Source organism: Bufo bufo, chromosome 3, assembly GCF_905171765.1.
Source record: "Bufo bufo chromosome 3, aBufBuf1.1, whole genome shotgun sequence".
Lineage (NCBI taxonomy): Eukaryota > Metazoa > Chordata > Amphibia > Anura > Bufonidae > Bufo > Bufo bufo.
The window spans coordinates 558,304,041-558,327,694 of NC_053391.1; the positions used below are offsets into that span (position 1 = coordinate 558,304,041).

General features: G+C 45.1%; 2 protein-coding genes across 3 annotated transcripts in view; both read right to left on the reverse strand.

The window, feature by feature from the left end:
- PRKAG1 (protein kinase AMP-activated non-catalytic subunit gamma 1) overlaps window positions 1–11,604 on the reverse strand; it is a 33,498-nt gene extending 21,894 nt beyond the window's left edge. For both annotated transcript variants that reach the window (XM_040425526.1, XM_040425527.1), the window contains exon 1: window positions 11,523–11,604. In XM_040425526.1, the coding sequence (XP_040281460.1) occupies window positions 11,523–11,531 (9 nt within the window). In that variant the 5' untranslated portion in view covers window positions 11,532–11,604. The remainder of the gene's footprint in view (window positions 1–11,522) is intronic.
- A 146-nt stretch (window positions 11,605–11,750) lies between these two features.
- Window positions 11,751–23,654, reverse strand: part of KMT2D (lysine methyltransferase 2D) — a 158,304-nt gene continuing 146,400 nt past the window's right edge. The window contains 7 exon segments of the mRNA XM_040425528.1: window positions 11,751–14,464; window positions 16,862–16,970; window positions 17,201–17,274; window positions 17,372–17,657; window positions 18,097–18,227; window positions 19,651–19,787; window positions 21,290–22,433. Of these exon segments, the coding sequence (XP_040281462.1) occupies window positions 14,372–14,464; window positions 16,862–16,970; window positions 17,201–17,274; window positions 17,372–17,657; window positions 18,097–18,227; window positions 19,651–19,787; window positions 21,290–22,433 (1,974 nt within the window). The 3' untranslated portion in view covers window positions 11,751–14,371.

The following is a 23,654-nucleotide window of genomic DNA, read 5'->3' on the forward strand; positions in this document are numbered from 1 at the left end:
AAATAAGTGAGACAATATGGTGTATTTATATCTGCACTATAGATATTATCAATCACTAGGGAGGTAAGAGCATAGGGCTTACAGCACAGGCCCGAGGTTCCTGAGGCTGGGGGTCGTCCTTTTTTAGGACGAGTGCCCCGACTACAGCCATTGAGGTAACCACACCTAGTAGACTAGGCCAAGTAGGGTGAGTATCTAGGGAGAGTTAGGCTGCGTTCACACGGGCGAGTATTCCGCGCGGGTGCAATGCGGTAGGTGAACGTATTGCACCCGCACTGAATCCTGACCCATTCATTTCTATGGGGCTGTTCAGATGAGCGGTGATTTTCACGCGTCACTTGTGCGTTGCGTGAAAATCGCAGCATGCTCTATATTCTGCGTTTTTCACGCAACGCAGGCCCCATAGAAGTGAATGGGGTTGCGTGAAAATCGCAAGCATCCGCAAGCAAGTGCGGATGCTGTGCGATTTTCACGCATGGTTGCTAGGTGACAGTCTATTCACTGTATTATTTTCCCTTATAACATGGTTATAAGGGAAAATAATAGCATTCTGAAAACAGAATGCATAGTAAGTGATTAGTTGAGGGTTAAAAAAAATAAAAAAAATTAACTCACCTTCTCCGTTTGTTCGCGTAAGTCTCGGTCTCTTCTTTACTTCTCAAAAGATGAACTATGGGCTAAAGGACCTTTGGTGACGTAAGATCACATGCTCCAATCACATGGTCCATCACCGCGGACCATGTGATTGGAGAAAATAATAACATCTACACAACACCGAACCCAAACCTGAACTTCTGTGAAGAAGTTCGGGTCTGGGTACCACAGTCGGTTTTTTATCACGCGCGTGCAAAACACATTGCACACGCACGATAAAAACTGAACATCGGAACGCAATCGCAGTCAAAACTGACTGCAATTGCATTCCTACTCGCGCGGGTTTGCCGCAACACACCGGGACTAATCCGGACACGCTCGTGTGAACCCAGCCTTAGGGTCCTGACTAATAGGCCCCTCCCCAGTATCGCCGCCCTCCTCCAATACACTAGGTTACTGGGCTTCATTTGCTATTATAGACCCAAAGCGCCCCCTATCTTCTATAGTGCAGATATAAATACACCATATTGTCTCACTTATTTTATATGACCAAATAAAAGTTATATATTAACCTAAATACATTAAGGCATCCTCAGTTCCGTATTTCTATTTTGAGACCACTGAGAATACAAATAGGAGGACCACTAACTATAGATCCCTACTGTAAATATATAAGAATAGGACATGCTCTCTTTTCTGCAGGGCTGTGGAACGGACATACGGATGCGGACAGCATCCCTTAGGGTGGGTTCACACTAGAGTTGTTGCGATACCAAATTTTTGATTCGGTTTCGATACCATGAAAAAGTATTGCGATACTCGATACCATTCGATACCACGCGAAAAAAATAAACAAAAAAAGCCACGTGCATTCCTCATTTTTAAAAATGGCGAATCGCGCAGTTTTTATTTTATTTTTTCTGTTCCGGCATTCACCACCTAGATTTTTTTTTTATATTTTAATAGTTTGGACTTTTCTGACGTGGCGATGTAATATGTTTATTTATATATTTTATATGTGAAATTGGGAAAAGGGGGGTGATTTATACTTCATATTTTAGTGTTTTTTTTTTTTTCACTTTTTATTTAATAACTATTTCCCCCCTTAGGGGCTAGAACCTGGGATCTTTCATCCCTTTTCCTATTCACCCTGATAGATCTCTATCAGGGTGAATAGGACTCTACACTGTCCCTGCTGCTCTGTGCTTTGTGCACACAGCATCAGGGATGTTACCATGGCAACCAGGGCTTCCTGGCTGCCATGGTAACCGATCGGAGCCCCAGGCTTACACAGCTGGGGCTCCGATCAGAAGCTGCCACTGCACCACCAATGAGGGGGAGTGGAGAGGTCCCTGTGGCCACTGCCACCAATGATTTTAATACTGGAGGGTTGAGAGGGGCCGGCGCACTGTGCCACCAATGATTTTAATGGGATGGGGGGATTGAGGGGGGGGGCACACTGCACCACCAATGATTTTACCCCTTTATACAGGAGGCGGGTACTAGCAGATCAGCGGCAGTTAACTGCCGCTGATCGCAGCTCCCTGTCAGGGGCAGGGTGCCGGCAATGCGATTCTGCTGCCGGCACCCGCCTCCTGTATGTGTTAAAGACTGACTACTGTATATGAGTCCAGACTTTCACTATTAGGCCACACAGAGCGGCGCCCAGCGATGTCTCAGCACTCACCATTTAGTCCTGGGCGCCGCTCCGTTCGCCCGCAGTGCCCCATTACTGTCTCCTCTCCTGCTCCACATGCTGCTGATTACTATCGGAGCGATGGGAGGAGACATCAGCTTCACTAGTGGGCGTTCCTTCTCCCTGGCTGTAGCGCTGTCCAATCGCAGCGCAGGGAAAAGGAACGCCCACTAGTGAAGCTGATGTCTCCTCCCATCGCTCCGATAGTAATCCTATCATTGGGGGCGCAGTGCGCCCGCCCCTCCTCCGCCCCTCTCTTCTCATTGCCGCCCCTCCTCCGCCCCTCTCTTCTCATTGCCGCCCCTCCTCCGCCCCTCTCTTCTCATTGCCGCCCCTCCTCCGCCCCTCTCTTCTCATTGCCGCCCCTCCTCCGCCCCTCTCTTCTCATTGGTGGCAGCGGCAGCAGCACAGGGGGGAGGGAGGACAGCTTCCTTCTCCCCGTGCTGCTGAGAGAACATGAGCGCGCCGACAGCAGCGCGCTCATGTTCAGAGATACTAGACTGCGCAGAAGCGCAGCCCAGTATCGAAAAAACGGAAATCCCGGTATCGTATCGATACCGGGACAAAAGTATCGATTGGGTATCGAAATTTCGATACCCGCAACAACCCTAGTTCACACACAGGTTTTTGCTGACACTTTTGCATTTGTTACAGTAAAAACACCAGCCGTTAGCTAAAGGTATGGGAAACATGAGATGCAGGACACCGGAGCGTTTTTATTGATTGGGTGGCTTTTTTGTTGTTGTCTTTCTGGCTTCGGCTACTTTCACATTCGCGTTTGGTGTGGATCCATCATGGATCTGCACAGACGGATCCGTTCAGATAATACAACAGTCTGCATCCGTTCAGAACGGATGGGTTTGTATTATCTTTAACCACTTCAGCCCCCAGTGCTTAAACACCCTGAAAGACCAGGCCACTTTTTACACTTCTGACCTACACTACTTTCACCATTTAATGCTCGGTCATGCAACTTACCACCCAAATGAATTTTACCTCCTTTTCTTCTCACTAATAGAGCTTTCATTTGGTGGTATTTCTTTGCTGCTGACATTTTTACTTTTTTTGTTATTAATCGAAATTTAACGATTTTTTTGCAAAAAAATGACATTTTTCACTTTCAGTTGTCAAATTTTGCTAAAAAAAACTACATCCATATATAAATTTTGCTCTAAATTTATTGTTCTACATGTCTTTGATAAAAAAAAAATGTTTGGGTAAAAAAAAATAATGGTTTGGGTAAAAGTTATAGCGTTTACAAACTATGGTACAAAAATGTGAATTTCCGCTTTTTGAAGCAGCTCTGACTTTCTGAGCACCTGTCATGTTTCCTGAGGTTCTACAATGGCCAGACAGTACAAACACCCCACAAATGACCCCATTTCGGAAAGTACACACCCTAAGGTATTCGCTGATGGGCATAGTGAGTTCATAGAACTTTTTATTTTTTGTCACAAGTTAGCGGAAAATGATGATTTTTTTATTTTTTTTTTCTTACAAAGTCTCATATTCCACTAACTTGTGACAAAAAATAAAAAGTTCTATGAACTCACTATGCCCATCAGCGAATACGTTGGGGTCTCTTCTTTCCAAAATGGGGTCACTTGTGGGGTAGTTATACTGCCCTGGCATTCTAGGGGCCCAAATGTGTGGTAAGGAGTTTGAAATCAAATTCTGTAAAAAATGACCTGTGAAATCCGAAAGGTGCTCTTTGGAATATGGGCCCCTTTGCCCACCTAGGCTGCAAAAAAGTGTCACACATCTGGTATCTCCGTACTCAGGAGAAGGTGGGGAATGTGTTTTGGGGTGTCTTTTTACATATACCCATGCTGGGTGAGATAAATATCTTGGTCAAATGCCAACTTTGTATAAAAAAATGGGAAAAGTTGTCTTTTGCCAAGATATTTCTCTCACCCAGCATGGGTATATGTAAAATGACACCCCAAAACACATTCCCCACCTTCTCCTGAGTACGGCAATACCAGATGTGTGACACTTTTTTGCAGCCTAGGTGGGCAAAGGGGCCCATATTCCAAAGAGCACCTTTCGGATTTCACAGGTCATTTTTTACAGAATTTGATTTCAAACTCCTTACCACACATTTGGGCCCCTAGAATGCCAGGGCAGTATAACTACCCCACAAGTGACCCCATTTTGGAAAGAAGACACCCCAAGGTATTCCGTGAGGGGCATGGCAAGTTCCTAGAATTTTGTATTTTTTGTCACAAGTTAGTGGAAAATGATGATTTTTTTTTTTTTTTTCCATACAAAGTCTCATATTCCACTAACTTGTGACAAAAAATAAAAACTTCCATGAACTCACTATGCCCATCAGCGAATACCTTGGGGTCTCTTCTTTCCAAAATGGGGTCACTTGTGGGGTAGTTATACTGCCCTGGCATTCTAGGGGCCCAAATGTGTGGTAAGGAGTTTGAAATCAAATTCTGTAAAAAATGACCTGTGAAATCCGAAAGGTGCTCTTTGGAATATGGGCCCCTTTGCCCACCTAGGCTGCAAAAAAGTGTCACACATCTGGTATCTCCGTACTCAGGAGAAGGTGGGGAATGTGTTTTGGGGTGTCTTTTTACATATACCCATGCTGGGTGAGATAAATATCTTGGTCAAATGCCAACTTTGTATAAAAAAAATGGGAAAAGTTGTCTTTTGCCAAGATATTTCTCTCACCCAGCAGGGGTATATGTAAAATGACACCCCAAAACACATTCCCCACCTTCTCCTGAGTACGGAGATACCAGATGTGTGACACTTTTTTGCAGCCTAGGTGGGCAAAGGGGCCCATATTCCAAAGAGCACCTTTCGGATTTCACAGGTCATTTTTTACAGAATTTGATTTCAAACTCCTTACCACACATTTGGGCCCCTAGAATGCCAGGGCAGTATAACTACCCCACAAGTGACCCCATTTTGGAAAGAAGAGACCCCAAGGTATTCGCTGATGGGCATAGTGAGTTCATGGAAGTTTTTATTTTTTGTCACAAGTTAGTGGAATATGAGACTTTGTATGAAAAAAAAAAAATAAAAAAATAAATTACCCACTAACTTGTGACAAAAAATAAAAAATTCTAGGAACTCGCCATGCCCCTCACGGAATACCTTGGGGTGTCTTCTTTCCAAAATGGGGTCACTTGTGGGGTAGTTATACTGCCCTGGCATTTTCCAGGGGCCCTAATGTGTGGTAAGTAGGTAAATGACCTGTGAAATCCTAAAGGTGCTCTTTGGAATATGGGCCCCTTTGCCCACCTAGGCTGCAAAAAAGTGTCACACATGTGGTATCGCCGTATTCAGGAGAAGTTGGGGAATGTGTTTTGGGGTGTCATTTTACATATACCCTTGCTGGGTGAGAGAAATATCTTGGCAAAAGACAACTTTTCCCATTTTTTTATACAAAGTTGGCATTTGACCAAGATATTTATCTCACCCAGCATGGGTATATGTAAAATGACACCCCAAAACACATTCCCCAACTTCTCCTGAGTACGGCGATACCAGATGTGTGACACTTTTTTGCAGCCTAGATGCGCAAAGGTGCCCAAATTCCTTTTAGGAGGGGATTTTTAGATATTTGGATACCAGACTTCTTCTCACGCTTTGGGGCCCCTAGAATGCCAGGGCAGTATAAATACCCCACATGTGACCCCATTTTGGAAAGAAGACACCCCAAGGTATTCAATGAGGGGCATGGCGAGTTCATAGAAATTTTTTTTTTTTGGCACAAGTTAGCGGAAATTGATATTTTTAATTTTTTTTCTCACAAAGTCTCCCGTTCCGCTAACTTGGGACAAAAATTTCAATCTTTCATGGACTCAATATGCCCCTCACGGAATACCTGGGGGTGTCTTCTTTCCGAAATGGGGTCACATGTGGGGTATTTATACTGCCCTGGCATTCTAGGGGCCCTAAAGCGTGAGAAGAAGTCTGGAATATAAATGTCTAAAGAATTTTACGCATTTGGTTTCCGTGAGGGGTATGGTGAGTTCATGGGAGATTTTATTTTTTGACACAAGTTAGTGGAATATGAGACTTTGTAAGAAAAAAAAAAAAAAATTCCGCTAACTTGGGCCAAAAAAATGTCTGAATGGAGCCTTACAGGGGGGTGATCAATGACAGGGGGGGTGATCAATGACAGGGGGTTGATCAGGGAGTCTATATGGGGTGATCACCACAGTCATTGATCACGCCCCTGTAAGGCTTCATTCAGACGTCCGGATGCGTTTTGCGGATCCGATCCATCTATCAGTGCATCCGTAAAAATCATGCGGACATCTGAATGGAGCTTTACAGGGGGGTAATCAATGACAGGGGGGTGATCAGGGAGTCTATATGGGGTGATCACCACAGTCATTGATCATGCCCCTGTAAGGCTTCATTCAGACGTCCGGATGCGTTTTGCGGATCGGATCCATCTATCAGTGCATCCGTAAAAATCATGCGGACATCTGAATGGAGCTTTACAGGGGGGTGATCAGGGAGTCTATATGGGGTGATCACCACAGTCATTGATCATGCCCCTGTAAGGCTTCATTCAGACGTCCGGATGCGTTTTGCGGATCGGATCCATCTATCAGTGCATCCGTAAAAATCATGCGGATATCTGAATGGAGCTTTACAGGGGGGTGATCAGGGAGTCTATATGGGGTGATCACCACAGTCATTGATCATGCCCCTGTAAGGCTTCATTCAGACGTCCGGATGCGTTTTGCGGATCGGATCCATCTATCAGTGCATCCGTAAAAATCATGCAGACATCTGAATGGAGCTTTACAGGGGGGTGATCAGGGAGTCTATATGGGGTGATCACCACAGTCATTGATCACGCCCCTGTAAGGCTTCATTCAGACGTCCGGATGCGTTTTGCGGATCCGATCCATCTATCAGTGGATCCGTAAAAATCATGCGGACGTCTGAATGGAGCTTTACAGGGGGGTGATCAATGACAGGGGGGTGATCAGGGAGTCTATATGGGGTGATCAGGGGCTAATAAGGGGTTAATAAGTGACGGGGGGGGGGGGGGGGGGTGTAGTGTAGTGGTGCTTGGTGGGACTTTACTGAGCTACCTGTGTCCTCTGGTGGTCGATCCAAACAAATGGGACCACCAGAGGACCAGGTAGCAGGTATATTAGACGCTGTTATCAAAACAGTGTCTAATATACCTGTTAGGGGTTAAAAAAAACACATCTCCAGCCTGCCAGCGAACGATCGCCGCTGGCAGGCTGGAGATCAACTCTCTTACCTTCCGTTCCTGTGAGCGCGCGCACCTGTGTGCGCGCGTTCACAGGAAATCTCGGCCATCGCGAGATGACGCATAAATGCGTGACACTGCGCAGGGCTGCCACCTCCGGAACGCGATCCTGCTTTAGGCGGTCCGGAGGTGGTTAACATAGCCAAGATCCGTCTTGAACACCATTGGAAGTCAATGGAGGACGGATCAGTTTTCTATTGTGCCAGAGAAAACGGATCCGTCCCCATTGCCTTACATTGTGTGCCAGGACAGATCCGTTTGGCTCCGTTTCATCAGACGGACATCAAAACACTGCAAGCACAGGGATCCAGACTAAAAAAAATATCAAGGAGCCATTGGCTCCTAACCTGAAAAATTTAGGAGCCAAATGAAATTTTTAGTCGCCAAATTTAAAATACATAATATAAGTGGGATGCTTAGGAGCATGGGGTTTTCTAAGCTGCAGCCCACGCAGTTAAAGGAGTTGTACACTCATTTCCATGACCTGTCAAACTAGCCAGATTCGCGTTGATAATCCCTAGGTGCTGGGTCCCGGCTCATTCGCTTCCCGGCCTCCGCTGCTTGTCTTGGCTTTCTCCATGAAAACGTTTGGCTGCAGTGGCATCAAGACAATCTCTGGCCACGGTGGAGATCTGCTCCCCTGGCATCACATGACCATTTAACATAATGAATGGGAAGCAGGGGTCGGTCATTGGCTGTAACATCGTCAAATAGGAGGTTTTCATGAAGGGACTCAAGACAAGCAACAAAGGCTGGGGAGCAAATGAGCCGGGATCCAGCACTGGGCATCAGGCAAGTATGATCACCAACAAAGGTCCTGCCAGTCTGAGGTCCAGAAATTAGTGTATCCATTTCTTTAAGGAGTAATTTTTATATTTTGGTTTCAAACCAGTATTATTCTATATGTGACACAGAATGGGTTCAAAAAAACTATCCCCACTGCACTCCTTAAAAGGCCAATCACTTGAGAGTCGCCACTGCAACCAGTGACCACATCAGCGGGCATCACGTGTTGACGGGACCAGCATGACAGTGGGGGTGGGGGGAGGGCAGCTTTTTTTTAATTTTTTTACATTAAGAAAAAATATAACAGCTAAAAATATAATACTACACGAGCTTTACTCTTTATTCTCAACCCCTCTGCTTGCCTGTCAGTGAATGAAAACCTCTTGTTTGCTGTTGTTTCTTGAGGAAAGATCGCCCATATTCTAGTGCTGCTCACTGTGTAACTGTGGCTGGACATGGACATTCAGTCTGTCAATGTCAACCTTAAAGGTTTCCATTCACTGCCAGCAAGCAGAGATGTAGGAAAGCTAGGGGACCTCCTCTGGCAGCTGAACTAGCCTGTGCTTAACCCCTTATAGGCTGCTTCAGTGCCATTTTCCCTCTTTTTAACTCTACCACATGTCTTTGCAGTTAAGGGCTCTCTGCCCATCACCCCCGTGTCAGTAAGGAGCCGTGCACGGACATCGCAGTATAGGCGGCAATCTCTCCTTGTCAATTGGTTTCACACCGGAGTCTGTCTGCAGGAGCTCTGCACTGCCGGGGTCGCAGAGCATTATATTGATTTATGATGCTATGTAACCCTTACAGTTCTGGAATGTATTGGATAACACTGACTGCATTAGGTCAGTGTTATCCAGTACATTCCAGACCTCTAAGGGTTACATAGCATCATAAATCAATAAAATGCCATGCGACCCCGGCAGTGCTATGCAGACCAGGACAGCGAGTGTTAAGCAGCACAGCCGGTGCTTATACTTGTTCTTACGGATCTCTGCCTTCTCCTTGTGACCCCATAAGGACCCAGTCCTATAAAACACACTAATAAATCTGCACACGGGTGACTCGCCTCGTGTTATCAGCCGTGGACTGTGCGGCCCTAGTTGAAGTGTCTCCAGCAGCCCAGCGCCACAGCACAGACTCCACTCCAAGCACAAGCCACGCCCACCCTCTATGCCGGGTAATCTGAGGGGCGGGTCTTCACCCAGCAGACGGCTGCAGCGTGTCTCTGTCTGCTGGATGAAAGCCTTTTTTTTTTTTAAGAGGCAGAGCAGCGAGTGGAGGGTCTAGGCGCAAATGGCGATAAGACTACAAAGTCTTGTCGCCATTTAGCAGTTCTAAGTCGCATTGGCGACCATTTTGGTCGCCATCTGGAGCCCTGAAGCAGCATTTTGGTGTCGGCCTAAAGAGCGGAATGGAGACTGAACAGAGGCAAACTGATGGATTCTGAGCGGATCCTTTTCCATTCAGAATGCATTAGGGCAAAACTGATCCGTTTTGGACCGCTTCTGAGAGCCCATGACGGCTCTCAAAAACGGAAAGCCAAAACGCGTGGGAAAGTAGCCTTCTTTTCAAAAACACAGCTTCCTTTTTTTTTTTTACAGCAAATGTGTGTGTGTGGGAATCCTAAGGCCACCCGCACACATTGCAGAATATGAGCATTTTTTTCCAGAGTGGAATCCCATGTGGAAAAACCGCAGCGCAGCACCAGCAAAGTACGAGATTACACAAATTTCATGTACACTTTGCAGATTGTTTCCGTGCAGAAACTGACTCGTTTTGCGGATTTCCAAATCTGCATCATGTCAGTTATGTCTGCGGTTTTCACCTTTTTCAATGGACGGGTGAGATCTGCGGCAAAACCAGATCTAATCCGCAATTTCTGCGTATATGCTGCAGAAACCCACACAAATCTGAATGCAAATGCGGATCTTATGTGCGATCACCTGCACCTGTGTGATCTAAATCATTCCCATCCCTTGTCCGACAGCCAGGACTGGTACTTCAGTTCATTCCACATTTTCTCCCAGCAGTGCAAGGAGCCCCAGTACAGCCCCATTCACCTGCAGTTCCTTGCATTGTGTGCGTGTGTACCCCCAACCATTTTATTATGGGATAACATTACATTAATCGGAATTGCCCTTTTAGAAGGGTTGGATGCCAGATGGTGGCGGTGTATCATTAGAATACGCCACCATCTCCGGATCTGTGGATATCAGAGCACAGAGATCCTGCTGATCGTTCCTTCAAGTGCCTGCATAGTCATCCTATGAATCAGCGCAAGATGTGTACAGATTCCCTTCAGCAGTCATACTGAGGGCGCGGGGTACATTCACACAACCGTCCATGCCCGTATTCTGGACCGCAATATACGGGCACCGGCCGTGTGACTCCTGTATCACAAATGAATGGGTCCGCAATCCGCAAGATACGGCGCGGTGTGGAGGCACAGATGTGTGAATAAAACTGTGGGGACGCCTTTAAGGGTCCTCACACACATGAATTGGGCGCCTGTGGGGTTGTTGTTTTTTTTTTGCTGAGAAAAATGAAGTTTAATATTTGCAAATAAGCCTCTAGGAGCAGCGGGGGTGTTGCCGGTACACATAGAGGCCCGGATCTGTCAAAGGGCAGAGGGAGCAGCATTTGTTGAGAAAGCAGAGCCTCTCGGTGTAACAGCGACGCCCCCGTTGCTCCTAGAGGCTCATTTTCATATATTAAAACATATTTTTCTCAGCAATGCGGGCACATATGTACATGGGACCAACACAGATGCCTTCAGCTGCCAAGTGCCCAAGTAACAGGTCAGCCAGTGTCATAGATACAAATCTGCTGACAGATGCCATTAAAAAATGCAGAAAAACGCCACCAAAACCTGTGTGAAAAGCCCAGTCTGAAAAGGAGCCAGGGAGTAATAGAGTAGGGGCGTTAGTGCTCCCCAGGAGGCTGCTATGCGAGTCGTCAGGGTCAGTCAGAGACCACAAGCTTCTGCTTTCTATGGCACCGCTACAACTAATACACAGCCTGGAGCTGACCGCAAGCTGTGGCCGCCCACAGAAGCCGCAGCTCGACGCCTCCCCTGCAGAAAGCCTCCGGTGGAGGGAGCGCCGTCACCAGCAGGTTACCACACGGCCTCGGTCTACCCATAGCGGCCCCTTCCACACCAAGCGCCAGCTCCGCTCAGACTCTCACCGAATCCATTGCGGCCTCTTCATCAGATACAGCACACGGCAGGCGACTTCCGCCCTCCTCTAAGCAAACTTCCGCCCGTAGTTTTACGTCACATCCTGAAGAGACGTCAAAAGGCGCGCCCAGCCGCCACCTTGGATGGGGCGCTATTAACCCCTCCAACGCCAGCGAGCACAAGCAGCAGTTCAAGCACCGTCAGACAGAAAAAAAATAAAATCTCGACCACCTCCAAGTATTTAAAATGCATTTTTATTTGTCCTTTAAAAACAAACCAAAAAGAAGCAATTAAGCTTTTCTTACTTGCCTCTTTTCACATAAATTATATACATTTCAAAATTATATTCAATACAAAACATGCCACGTACAAGTTTTTATTTTCTTTTTTTTTTCTTAAAAAAAAAAAAAAGGAATAATTTTATGGGTTTTTTGTTTTTTTTCTACGAAGGACAAATCTTCTGTACAGAATCCTCACCGCACAAATTACAGCTCCCTATGGAATCTCGTCGCAAAAACAACAAAAAAAATAAAAAGAAATGGAAAGAAAAACACTTTGATGAAAAACATACTTGCAGATGGAGATCAAATAAAAACCCCAAAAAAAACACGGCAAATGAAAGTGTTTATACAAGCAGGGGGGAGGGGGGGACGGGACGAAATCAAGTATTTCAAGCATGGGTTTGGATTATAGTTTATATATATATAGATTTATATAAAAAAAATAAAAACTGTATAGGGTTTACCTAAAAGCTACATTACAATAGGTCGTATCTAGAATAATCTAATAGCTCTAGAGTCTGACAGGGATGGCCCGTCAGTTTCCGACGAAAAGGTCAATGCTCTTTCCAAATTTATTGTTTAAAAAAAAGAGGAGGGGGGGATTAAAATGAAAGGGTACATTTCATTTCATATTTTCAGGCTTTTCATAGTGTCCAGTGGTTTCTCAATAATACGGTGTCCGACTATGCACAACATTTAATTTTTTATGTCTTTTGCTTTTTGTCTATGGTTTATTTACATTTCTCTTTAATTTTGTACAATTTTGCAGCTTTTAAACAGTTGTGGAAGCAGCTTTGTGTTAAAAAGCAACAGCACTTAATTTTCTATCATATTCACACTAGCTTCGATTTTTTAAATGCCCTTGGATGCTGATCGCCACTGATTCCTCTGTGCGCTCTGAACGTAAATGGCCATCGCTGCGGTGGGGGGGGGGGGGGGGGGGGGAAGGTACAGCCATGGTAGGTTGGCAGGGCAGAAGTGGGTGAAGGATTACTCTCTGCTCGGGGGGCGGGAAGCAGTAACCTAGATATTCAGAAACCAGTATGGAAGCCAGAGGATTGTGACCTACACTGCCGAGGACTGCGACGTCGCTGTACTTCACCCTTCTACAGAGTAGGATCATTGATCACAAAGCGTGTAGCGTACGCAAAGATCTAGGACACCATGCCAGTCGTAGAAAAGGACCCTGTACTTCCCTCACAAGGCTGTAATACATAAATATAATTACATGTACAAATAAATAACACCCCCCTTCACCTATTCCCACCCCATGTACTGTGCTAAAAAATAAGAATAATCAGGATATGAATTACAGGCCGGAGAGAAGAATACCGCAGGTGAAGAAAATAAAAATAAAGCGTGTTCGGGAAAGACAGCAGTGCATTTCTAAAACCAGAATCGAAGGAAAGCCCGTTGCATCAAAATATACTAATATCCTATTTTTTGTCTTTTTCTTTTTCTTCAGAGGGTCTTTAGAGAAATACTGTGATTACTGAGCATCGTGAAGCACACAGATTGCTGAAAGAATATAAACCAAGGTAAACAGTCAGTCGCTCACTCACGTCGGCTGCCGTGAATAGCAGCTTACTCCACCCCATCCCAAATTCTGGGCGTTTCTACTACCTCGCGTCCCATGTACTGTGTAGAGGAGGGCGAGATTTCAGGCACAGAATAGGGCAGAAAATGGATTGCTTTAGGACAGACCACAAGCAGGCAGTTAGCAGAAAACACGATCCTTAGTGCACTCCTACCCGCTCGGAGCCATATTGTAGGGCTAAGGAGCAGGTCACAAAGCTTCAGTTGGGGAGGTCAAAAATAAAAAAAAATTAAAAAAAATTCATGACCGTCTGAGGATGGGTGGTTTAGGTTTGCATTTACAGTCCCATCATAAGAGCTGTGTCCATGTTTATGAGGTGCTATCTATTTTAGATTGCCGTGGGAGTGTCACATATACACATTAGTATCCGACAGGCAGATGAGGTAGGTGCTGGCCAGGTGCCTCTGGGATTGGGTAGCTGTGACCGGTAACAGTCGAGGGACTGTCTCTTGCGCTCAATGAAAGCATCTCCTGTGCTCTTTTTTCTGCAGTCTTATGTGCTCTCTTTTGCGCTCGGAGGGTCCTGTAGATTTAGGATTGTCAAACTGCTTTGTTAACTAGTGACTTTTTTTTTTTTTTTTCCCCGTTTTATGCATTCAAGAGAACGCAAAATTATTATTTAGGAAAAAAAAAATAATTCAAAAGGGAAAAAAAAACAAAACTTCCTTCCTAGTTGGAGCATTTCTTACTTGGAGAAAGAAAGCGGTGCTACACGAAACATATGCCCGGCTACAGTGTTTAGGGAATGTTCTCTGCAGAAGAGCTTTCTCTTGCAGTTTCTTCCGTCCACTACAGTAAAAGCCTTCAGACATGGTGACACCACCACACCTTCCATTATCAGGAGGCATTAAGCTTGGGTAACTGTTGCCAGGAAGGCTTCAAAAGTTGTCATGAAGTGATGGTAGAGACACATGTTCTACGCTCGGCTCCTAGGCTTTCCAAAGGAAGATGACTGGAGGCAGTTGAATTTTCCCCGTTTTCAATTCATCCATTTGCGGCAGTTCCATGCCCCACAGTGACATGGAATCTTGTGCTGATCATCTTCAAAGTCAAACTGGTAGTCATAGGTGAGCTGGAAGCAAGCAAGACAGACATGAGAACGGTTTTTACACTCTGGAGGCGATTTATCATGGGAGGAATTTTTTAAGTTATTTTCCTGAAGTCTGCATTGCCGTAAATTGTGCCACATTTGATAAATCTGACGCAATATTTGATAAATTTAGTTCATTTTTAAGATTTAACACTTCAGTATAGAGGTGGCATAGAAAGTGGAGTACCACCTCAAGACAACAATTATTGCGACATTAAAGGGAGTCTTTCACCTAAAGTCACCATTATAGAACACTAACATCAGGATCTCCATTACATTCCCCATAGTAGAATGCTACCTTCCATATTGCTGTCCATCGCCGATTTTCTCAGAAAAACACTTTTATTCAATATGTTAATTAGCTCCTGAAGGTTCTCAGGGGCGGTGTTCATGCCGCCGGTGCCCAGGCCCCTCGTGGCTTTTCATACGAAATCCCTCCTTCCACCCCAGGTTCTTCTGATTACGTCCTCCTCTTAGTGAGAAATCCAGCGCCAGCGCCGTTCAATAAATTCACAGCGCCTGCGCACTTCATTCCCCATTATGGGCAGAGGCACAAGGCCATCTAGATCGGGATGTACGGGCCGGCACATGCGCGGCGAATCTTGTGAACGGCGCTGGATTTCTAACTAAGAAGAGGACGTAATCAGAAGAACCTAGGGTGGGCCAGAGAGGTGAAAGGGGAGGGTTTCGTATGAAAAGCACCGAGGGGCCTGGGCACCGGCCACATTGGCACCTTCAGAATCTAACTTATTGAATAAAAGTGTTTTTCTGAGAAAATCGGCGATGGACAGCAATATGGAAGGTAACATTCTACTATGGGGAATGTAATGGAGATCCTGATGTTAGTGTTCTATAATGGTGATTTTAGGTGAAAGACTCCCTTTAAAAAGTCAGTTGATAGACGTGGCTTACATTAGCTGGACAGGCTAACCACGCCCACTTTCCAAACCAACCTTTAAAACTGAAGTGGTGTAAAAAAATAAAAAATTAACAAAAATAAGCTAAAAAAAAAAAAAAAAATATCACAAAGTGCTATTCTGTGACTTTTTGAAGCCAGAATTCTGGAGTGGAGGGCTTGATAACTTCCTCCATTAGGGCTCATGCACACGAACGTGTTCCAACTGTGTCCTTATTGCGGCCTACATTGAATGGGTTCGCAATCCGGAAGATATGGAGCGGAAAGCCACGGATGCACTACAGAGTGCTTGTTTGGCATTTTGGTCCATGCCTCCGCACCTTAGAAAAAATAGAACATGCTCTATTTTTTGGCAGTGCGGATGGATCACGGACCCATTCAAGTTGAAAGGGTCTGCATCTGTCAGCACAGGCCACACGGAGGGGCACCTTTGTGGGCATGAGCCGTTAAAGGGGTTTTCGGAGATTATTTTTATCTGATGACCCATCCTCTGGATAGATCAGTATGTGATTGATTGGGGTCTGACACCCGGACCCCTTCCAATCAGCTGTTTGAGAAGGCACCTGCGCTCACCAAGCACGGCGCCATACATTGTACAGCGGCTCAGTCCTATGGCTGAGCTGCGCCTAGGCCATGTGACCGACAAATGTCACATCAAATGGTCTAGGCTAAGCTGTGAGAAGGCTACTGCTTGTGTAGGTGCCTTCTCAAAACAGCTGATTGGCGGGGGTCCCGGGTGTCGAAACCCCACTGATCAGATACTGATGACTTATCCAGAAGTTAAATAAAATCTCAAGAAAACCCACTTTAATGTCTTAGGCTACTTTCACACTTGCGGCAGAGGAATCCGGCAGGCAGTTCCGTCACCGGAACTGTCTGCCGGATCTGTCAAAATGCATGCCAACTGATCCTGATAAGTCTTACAAATGCATTGAAATGCCGGATCCGTCTTTCCGGTGACATCCGGAAAAACTGATCCGGCATATATTTTTTTCAGTCTGCGCAGAAGGACGGATTCGGCACTAATACATTCCTATGGAAAGAAAATGCTGGATCCGCCAGAGACAAAACCGTAGCATGCTGCGGTATTATCTCCGTCTTGAACAGTCAAAAAGACTGGACTGAAGACATCCTGAATGGATTGCTCTCCATTCAGAATGCATGGGGATAAAACTGATCAGTTCTTTTCCGGTATAGAGCCCCTAGGACGGAACTCAATGCCAGAAAAGAAAAATGCTAGTGTGAAAGTACCCTTAGCCTCAGACTCACAATATAAAATATTTTTATAATAATTCTTTAACTGTTTAACATTTTCGGTGACAATGCTGCACCGTTTTCAAGATGCGTGTTTATGTTAACATCTGGAGCCAGACAGACTGGAGTCCAGACTGTTTGTACTGGAGTTTTGTCTAGACTGGAATTACAGGAAGCCAGAAAACCAATTAAATAGTGGAAACATCTACCTCCTCGCCTTTTGGTATCCTACGACTAGAGATGATGATGATTTTGTCTTCTCTGTCAAACGTGACTACCTCAGCAACACAGTTAGGGGCACAGGAATGGTTGATGTACCTGCAATATCAGGCAAATCATAAAACAGTCTTGTACAATGTGGGAAAAGCACACGGTTTGGTTAGGCTGAAGCAAGTTTAAAGGATTTTACAGCACTATAAAATTTGACATAATTTGACAGCTATTCATATCTGATCAGGGAAAGTGTCCATAACTGAACATCTAGATACATTTCAAAAATTGGTTCTTCTGCCAAACATTTCTGTCCTGTCCAAAACCTATACACTTACCTAGCAGGACCACCAGTCAAAGTGGCATCGATCACGTGCTCATTATTAATTCGGAACATGTAGATTCCCCGATTCTGTGAACACAAAAGGAATATTTAAAAATCAGGGAATGTGAGATTTGCTAGAAATTACACAGAATGTTGACATCAAGACGCAGTTAAGATTACGTACCTGCTCTTCATAGATTTTCTCTCGACGGTTTGCAACTTCGTTTCTTATGATAGTGCCAATGTATTCTATCACCATGGTGTGCTTCTCCAGATCTTTGGCAGCATATAGCCCTAGTCCTTGAATTCGAGAACGAGCCAGATACACATTGTTCTTCCACTCTGTCTTTAGCCTGCGGTACTGGGATGACTTTGAGTGCACAAACTGCTTACTGTAAGGTGTATTTGTCTCCCCTGTAAAGGTGCTCTGATAGGCTTTGGACATACTAGTGCTATTAAGCGTGTGAGGCCTGCAAGAAAAAGAAAATAGGCTTTCTCAAAATATATTAAGAAACCTACAATGTTCATCCATCAGTAGAAAATATACTTGGATGGGTTGGCCCCTCTCATTCCCGTCAGCCCCATAGAAGTGAAAGAAGCGGTGGCCACGCTTGTCCTTTGTGCTTCCCATTAATTTCTATAGGACTTCTGAAAATAGCAGAGAGAGCGCTGCTTGGCTATTTTCAGCAGCCCTATTGAAGTAACTGGAAGGTGGCCGCACATGCACAGTTCCCTCTTCTCCACTTTGCGGGCTGCGTTCTAGAGATAGGTGGGGGTCCCATAGGTGGGACCAGATGAAGGCCACATAGCGCTCGTTGGCAACTTGAAGAGCGAATGCAGTTATTTAAGGAGTATTGCAGTAGGAGTGCCTGGGATTTTAAACTACATTTCTACTGATCTCAACCTTACCGTTTATAGTGGGTCATAATCTTGGGCTCTGACCTGGCACAGCCAGTTGGGTTAATCATGAGCGGCAGCTCCATTAAAGGATGTCGACCATACCGGAAGAGATAGTTCTGACAGTTCTCTACTCCAGGTAACTAGAAATAAGACATACAAGAATTAAAAATCCGTACAGCTACTTGTTGGTTTACAAAAATATAATCCTGTCACACAGAGCTGAAGCAGGGACTGAGCTGTGTATAGGCCATATGACCGATGAACGTGACATCACTGGCCTAGGAAGAGGCTGCAACTATGAGCAGAGCACCCCAACCGCTTCAAACAGCTGATCGGTGGGGATCCGACTCCTGGCACTAGATCACAGGCGGATTACCTATTCCAAGGACAGGTTACCAGTATTCAACTGCATCTTATCAGATATACAGAGGGAGGTGGGCTCCCTCTGCCCCTTGATTGCTGTTGTGCTATTCCTTCATTATTTCAACTAGAAGTTATGAATGAATTGCTAGCAGTAAGGGTACAGAGGGGAGGTAACAAGCTGGGGGTGTGCACAGACACACTCTATCCAATCAGGGCTGCCACTGTCAGACTGTGCAGGGACACACCCCCAGCTTGTTACCTCCCCTCTGTACCCTTACTGCAGACTGCTAGCATATCATTCATAACTTCTAGCAGGAATAATAAAGGAATGGCATATCAAAGAGCCATAAGAATAGATGTTCCAGAATTGTTATTACATGGGGAATGTATGGAGCTATTAAAACAGGCATGTCAGGAGAGGCGACAGGTCCTCTTTAAAAGAACCCTAAGGCCTCTTGCACACAACCGTATGGCTTTTTCAGTATTTTGCGGTCCGCAAAAAATACAGGTGACGTCCGTGTGCATTCCATTTTTTGCAGAAGGGAACAGCAGGCCCGATAGAACAGTACTATCCTTGTCCGTTATGCGGACAATAATAGGACATGTTCTATCTTTGAACGGAAGGCATACGGAGTACCTTCCTTTTCTTTGAGGATCCATTGAAATAAATGGTTCCGTATACGGAACGCAAAAAATGGAACGTAAATGGAAAAAAACAAAAACTGTTGTGTGCAAGAGGCCTAAAGAAAATGCAAAAAAAAAAAAAAATCTCAAACTTTCTTCATCTCCTCCACTCCGTTGTCCTATTTTATCTAATAGTACACTTAAAATTGAGAAATCTATAAAGAAATCTGTGCCCCAGGCATGTCCCTCTACTACTCCACATGGCTGTAAGAACAGTGGCTGGAGCAGGAGCCTCCCCTGCTGTGTCTGCAGTAGGACAAAAAGATTGTTATGCCCAGCCACTTTTGGTAATCACACTTCTTAAACTGGCCACCAGTCAAAAATGGAGCAGATCAGGAGATTTCACTGCAGGATTTCTACAAGACTGTCAGGATCACGCAGAAAGTGCTGAACACTGACAAACCGTGAGGGCAACTATAGTCTTATTTACAGTCAGCATTCATTTCCAGGTTTAGTTTTCCTTTAACAAATGCTATAAAAATTACAATATTTGAAAACTTTTCCGGTGTAACTTACAGACTCGGCGATGCGCAGCACCGCGTGCAGTGTCAGTCCAAACATATCCTCCCCTTTCAGATACTCTGGGAAAAGGCGAAGCATTCCAGTTTCTCTCCTCATGCGTGCAACAGGTTCCGCGACGCGATTCCAAAGAGCTGATGTGGACAGAAAGCAAAAATGTAGCTACTGTCTCTACGGTTAACACCACCAGAGTTTTCAATTTCCGCTATTGAGATCCATCACAGGATCTCAATAGTGGAGGAAAACGCTTCAGTTTTGCCCCCATTCATTGTCAATGGGGACTAAACTGAACGAAACACAGTGCACCAGAATGCATTCCATTCCGCTTGGTTGCGTTCCCATGACGCAGACAAAAGCAGCAAGCAGCGTTTTTTTGAGTGCGTTCTGGGATGCGGAGCAAGACGGAATCACAATGTAAGTCAATGGGGACGGATCCGTTTTCTCGGACACAATAGAAAACGATCCGTCCCCCATTGACTTTCAATAGCGGTCATGACGGATCAGTTATGGCTATTTTAAAAGATTATACAACCGGATCCGTTCATATCGGATGCAGACAGTTGTATCATCATGACATAAGCATTTTTGCTGATCCAGATGTGAAAGTAGCCTAATTCGACTGTATATGAACAGATAAAGAATATGGCTATATCAAGCACAGTCTTCAGAAGATGACATTTAGTCATTAAAAACTGGAACCTAGCAATTTCTTAGTTGCTGAGAAGAACCAGTGTGGAGGATATAATTAGAGATCTATTTGGCAACACCCAACCTTGCTAAAAACATATACAACATTACATAATTACGGATGCAAACTACTTCATTGTTTGGAAAAGTTCCCTTAAAATGTATTCGATTTTACTATGACTTTTAAAGAAGCCGATGAACCTCCAGTTTGGCTTCATTTACAAAGCTATATGTAATAGTTTGTGAGAGCTATGTTTTGCACAAATGGAGAAATAGGATCCAATCAGATCACAGATTGAGTAAAATAAAAGCATCAGCAGATCTGTACCTATGGAACTGGCTGACCTGTTAGATGTCTTCAGCTGCCAAGTGACACGTGTGTTGGTCCCATGTTCATATGTGCCCGCATTGCTGAGAAAAATGTTTTAATATATGTAAATAAGCCTCTAGGAGCAACGGGGGCGTTGGCATTACACCTACAGGCTCAGCTCTCTCTGCAACTGCTGTGCCCTCTGCACTTTGACTTAGGAGAAGTCAGGCCCAGGCGTGATCACGTTTACACTGCCTGGTCCTGTCAAGTGGAGAGGGCGCAGCAGTTGCAGAGAGAGCAAAGCAAGTAGGTGTAACGGCAACGCCCCTGTTGCTCCTAGAGGCTCATTTGCATACATTGAAACATCATGTTTCTCAGAAATGCGGGACATATGTATATGGGACCAACACAGATGTCTTCAGCTGCCAAGTGCACATGTAACAGGTCAGCCAGTGTCATAGGCACAAATCTGCCGACAGAGGCCTTTTAAAAAATATGCAGGCTTGGGCGAGGGAGTTGGAAAGTAAGTCAACAGCTACTGACGGTTCAAATTATAAAAGGGGAAGGTGTCCTTTAATATGCTGGGACTCTTGTGAAACAATCAGCAACTGCGATTACGTTTTACGTAGAAAAACCTACCTTGGGGAGAGGAGTCTCTCAGCACCACATCCTCATAACCATATTCAATAACTTGAACAGTGAATTCTGGCTGACCATTGTTATCGCACACTCTACAGCGATACGAACAGCGACGATGACTATGTCTCATGCTCCAGTATATTCTTGTGGCCTCAAATCCCACTGGATATAAAGCAGTGACGCTGTGAAAGTCTTGTATTTGATGAGGCAGAAGCTGGCCAATGGCATGAAAAACAAGTCCTCCAACTCTGAACATGTGGATACGGTCCCCACGCTGAATGATACTGGCAATCTGACTGACTTCATCACGTTCAATATATACTCGCCGGAAGACGGCAAAGCTACTCAGTTCTTGCTCGCAAGGCCCTTTTAACTTGTGCACTGGACAAAGCATCGTCTTGTCTTTGAAAAACATGCACTTGGCACGGATGGCACAGGCAAAGTGATAGACATTTGGGCAGCGTATGCGGTTGCAGCTATTCGTGGCACCTGTTTTCTGGCACAGGGTGCACTTTGTAAGCAACCCCCGATGCAGTGCCACTTCCACATTAATCAGAGCACCCCCTTGGGTCTCATATACCTCTGTAGACCATAAAGCACAGTTAAGGTGAACCCAGAGATCAAGATCCAGGTTAAGAAGCCGTGCAGATCCATCAGTAGCTCCATCGCCCTCCTCATGACAGAAGCAACACTTTCGGAGATCAGGAGGCAAGGTGTCAGGCTTTAGAGTAGTGCCAAGTCTTTCTATTACCTCGCAAATCTCCTTCTCGCAATTACGCGAGCCGATTTTTTGGAAAGTGATTAAGATGTGCAGTCTCTTCCAACGAACACCTTTCCACTTCTTCATTTTTGGCCGGGATTCTTCCGAATTTTCCTCAGAGGGGCGCGCCCTTTGCTTAATTTTGGCTGCTTCCATAGCTTCCTCATTAATTGGTGACTGAGTTGGAGGCAGAGGGCACAGTATAGGAGTGGGAACTGGTTCTGGTTCAGGAGCAGGAGGTTCAACAGGACTAGCAGGTGAAGGTGAAAATGGAGAGGGAGGAGGAGACGTTTCTTCAGGTAACACAGGAAGTTGGCGAACATCCAGATTGGACACATTATTAACATAACAATGATTTACAGTCTTCTCTACATCAGTCTCCTCCTAGAAAAAAAATATCAGACGCATCATTAAAGGAGACACAGCTCAATCAAGATAACTATATATATATATATATATATATATATATATATATATATATATATATATATATATATATATATAACTATATAATCTATATCTCTATATATAGGCAAATTCAACAGACCTAAATTGTATTAATGCAACTGGGTGAGCAGGCAGAGTTGAAACCTTATCCCACCAAAAGCCCCTTTATGCACTGGGTTTTCCAGGAGTAATACTCACCTTACAAATCCCCTGCCAGTGTTCGCCTGATCCTCAGACCATCTTTGTGTATCGGGAAACAGATGATGTGGCTTGTAAGGACTAGGGATGAGCAAACTTCTGTTTGAGTTCGGCGTACAAGGTTCGGGTTATCTAAGAATTCAGTTATGGATTCCGCTACCACAGACCATAACTTGAATTCAGTTACGGTCCGTGGTACTGGAATCCATAAACGGAATTCTTAGATAACCTGAATCCGAACCATGTAAGCCAAACTTGAAAACAGAAGTTCGCTCAACACTAGTAAGGACATGACCACTGCAGTCAACATAGTGGTCTCAGGTCAAGATTACATGACTAGTGTTGAGCGAACTTGTGTTTTAAGTTCGGCGTCTAAAGTTCGGGTTATCGAAGTATCCCGTTATGGATTCCGCTACCACGGACCATAACGGAATTTAGAATTCATAACGGGATACTTCGATAACCCGAACTTTAGACGCCAAACTTAAAGCACAAGTTCACTGACATCACGAGAGTCGAGAAAACTGAGACCATCAGGGGGCTAGGAAAGCACCCACAGGGTATCGTTTAGCTATTACTGTCTGTAAAAGACTTCATGGACATGAACTGTCTATTCTTCTGGCTGCACTTTTAAAGGGGTATTTCTATGTCAGACAATGGGGGCATATCGATAGGATATGCCCCCATTGTCTGATAGGTGCAGGTCCCACCGCTGGGACCTGCACCTACAACGAGGTGGGGAGCGCTGTGGCTGGAGGACCCCAGATTTCCCGGGGTCCGTCCACCACTAAGCACTGCTCCCATAGAAGTGAATGGGAGCGCAACGCGCATGCGTGGTCCATGCTCCCATTCATTTCTATGGGGCAGACAGCAATAGCCGAGCCAGCACTCAGGTATTTTTGGCGGCCCCATAGAAATGAATGGAGGGCGGCTGCGCATGCGCCCTCCGTTCATTTTCCC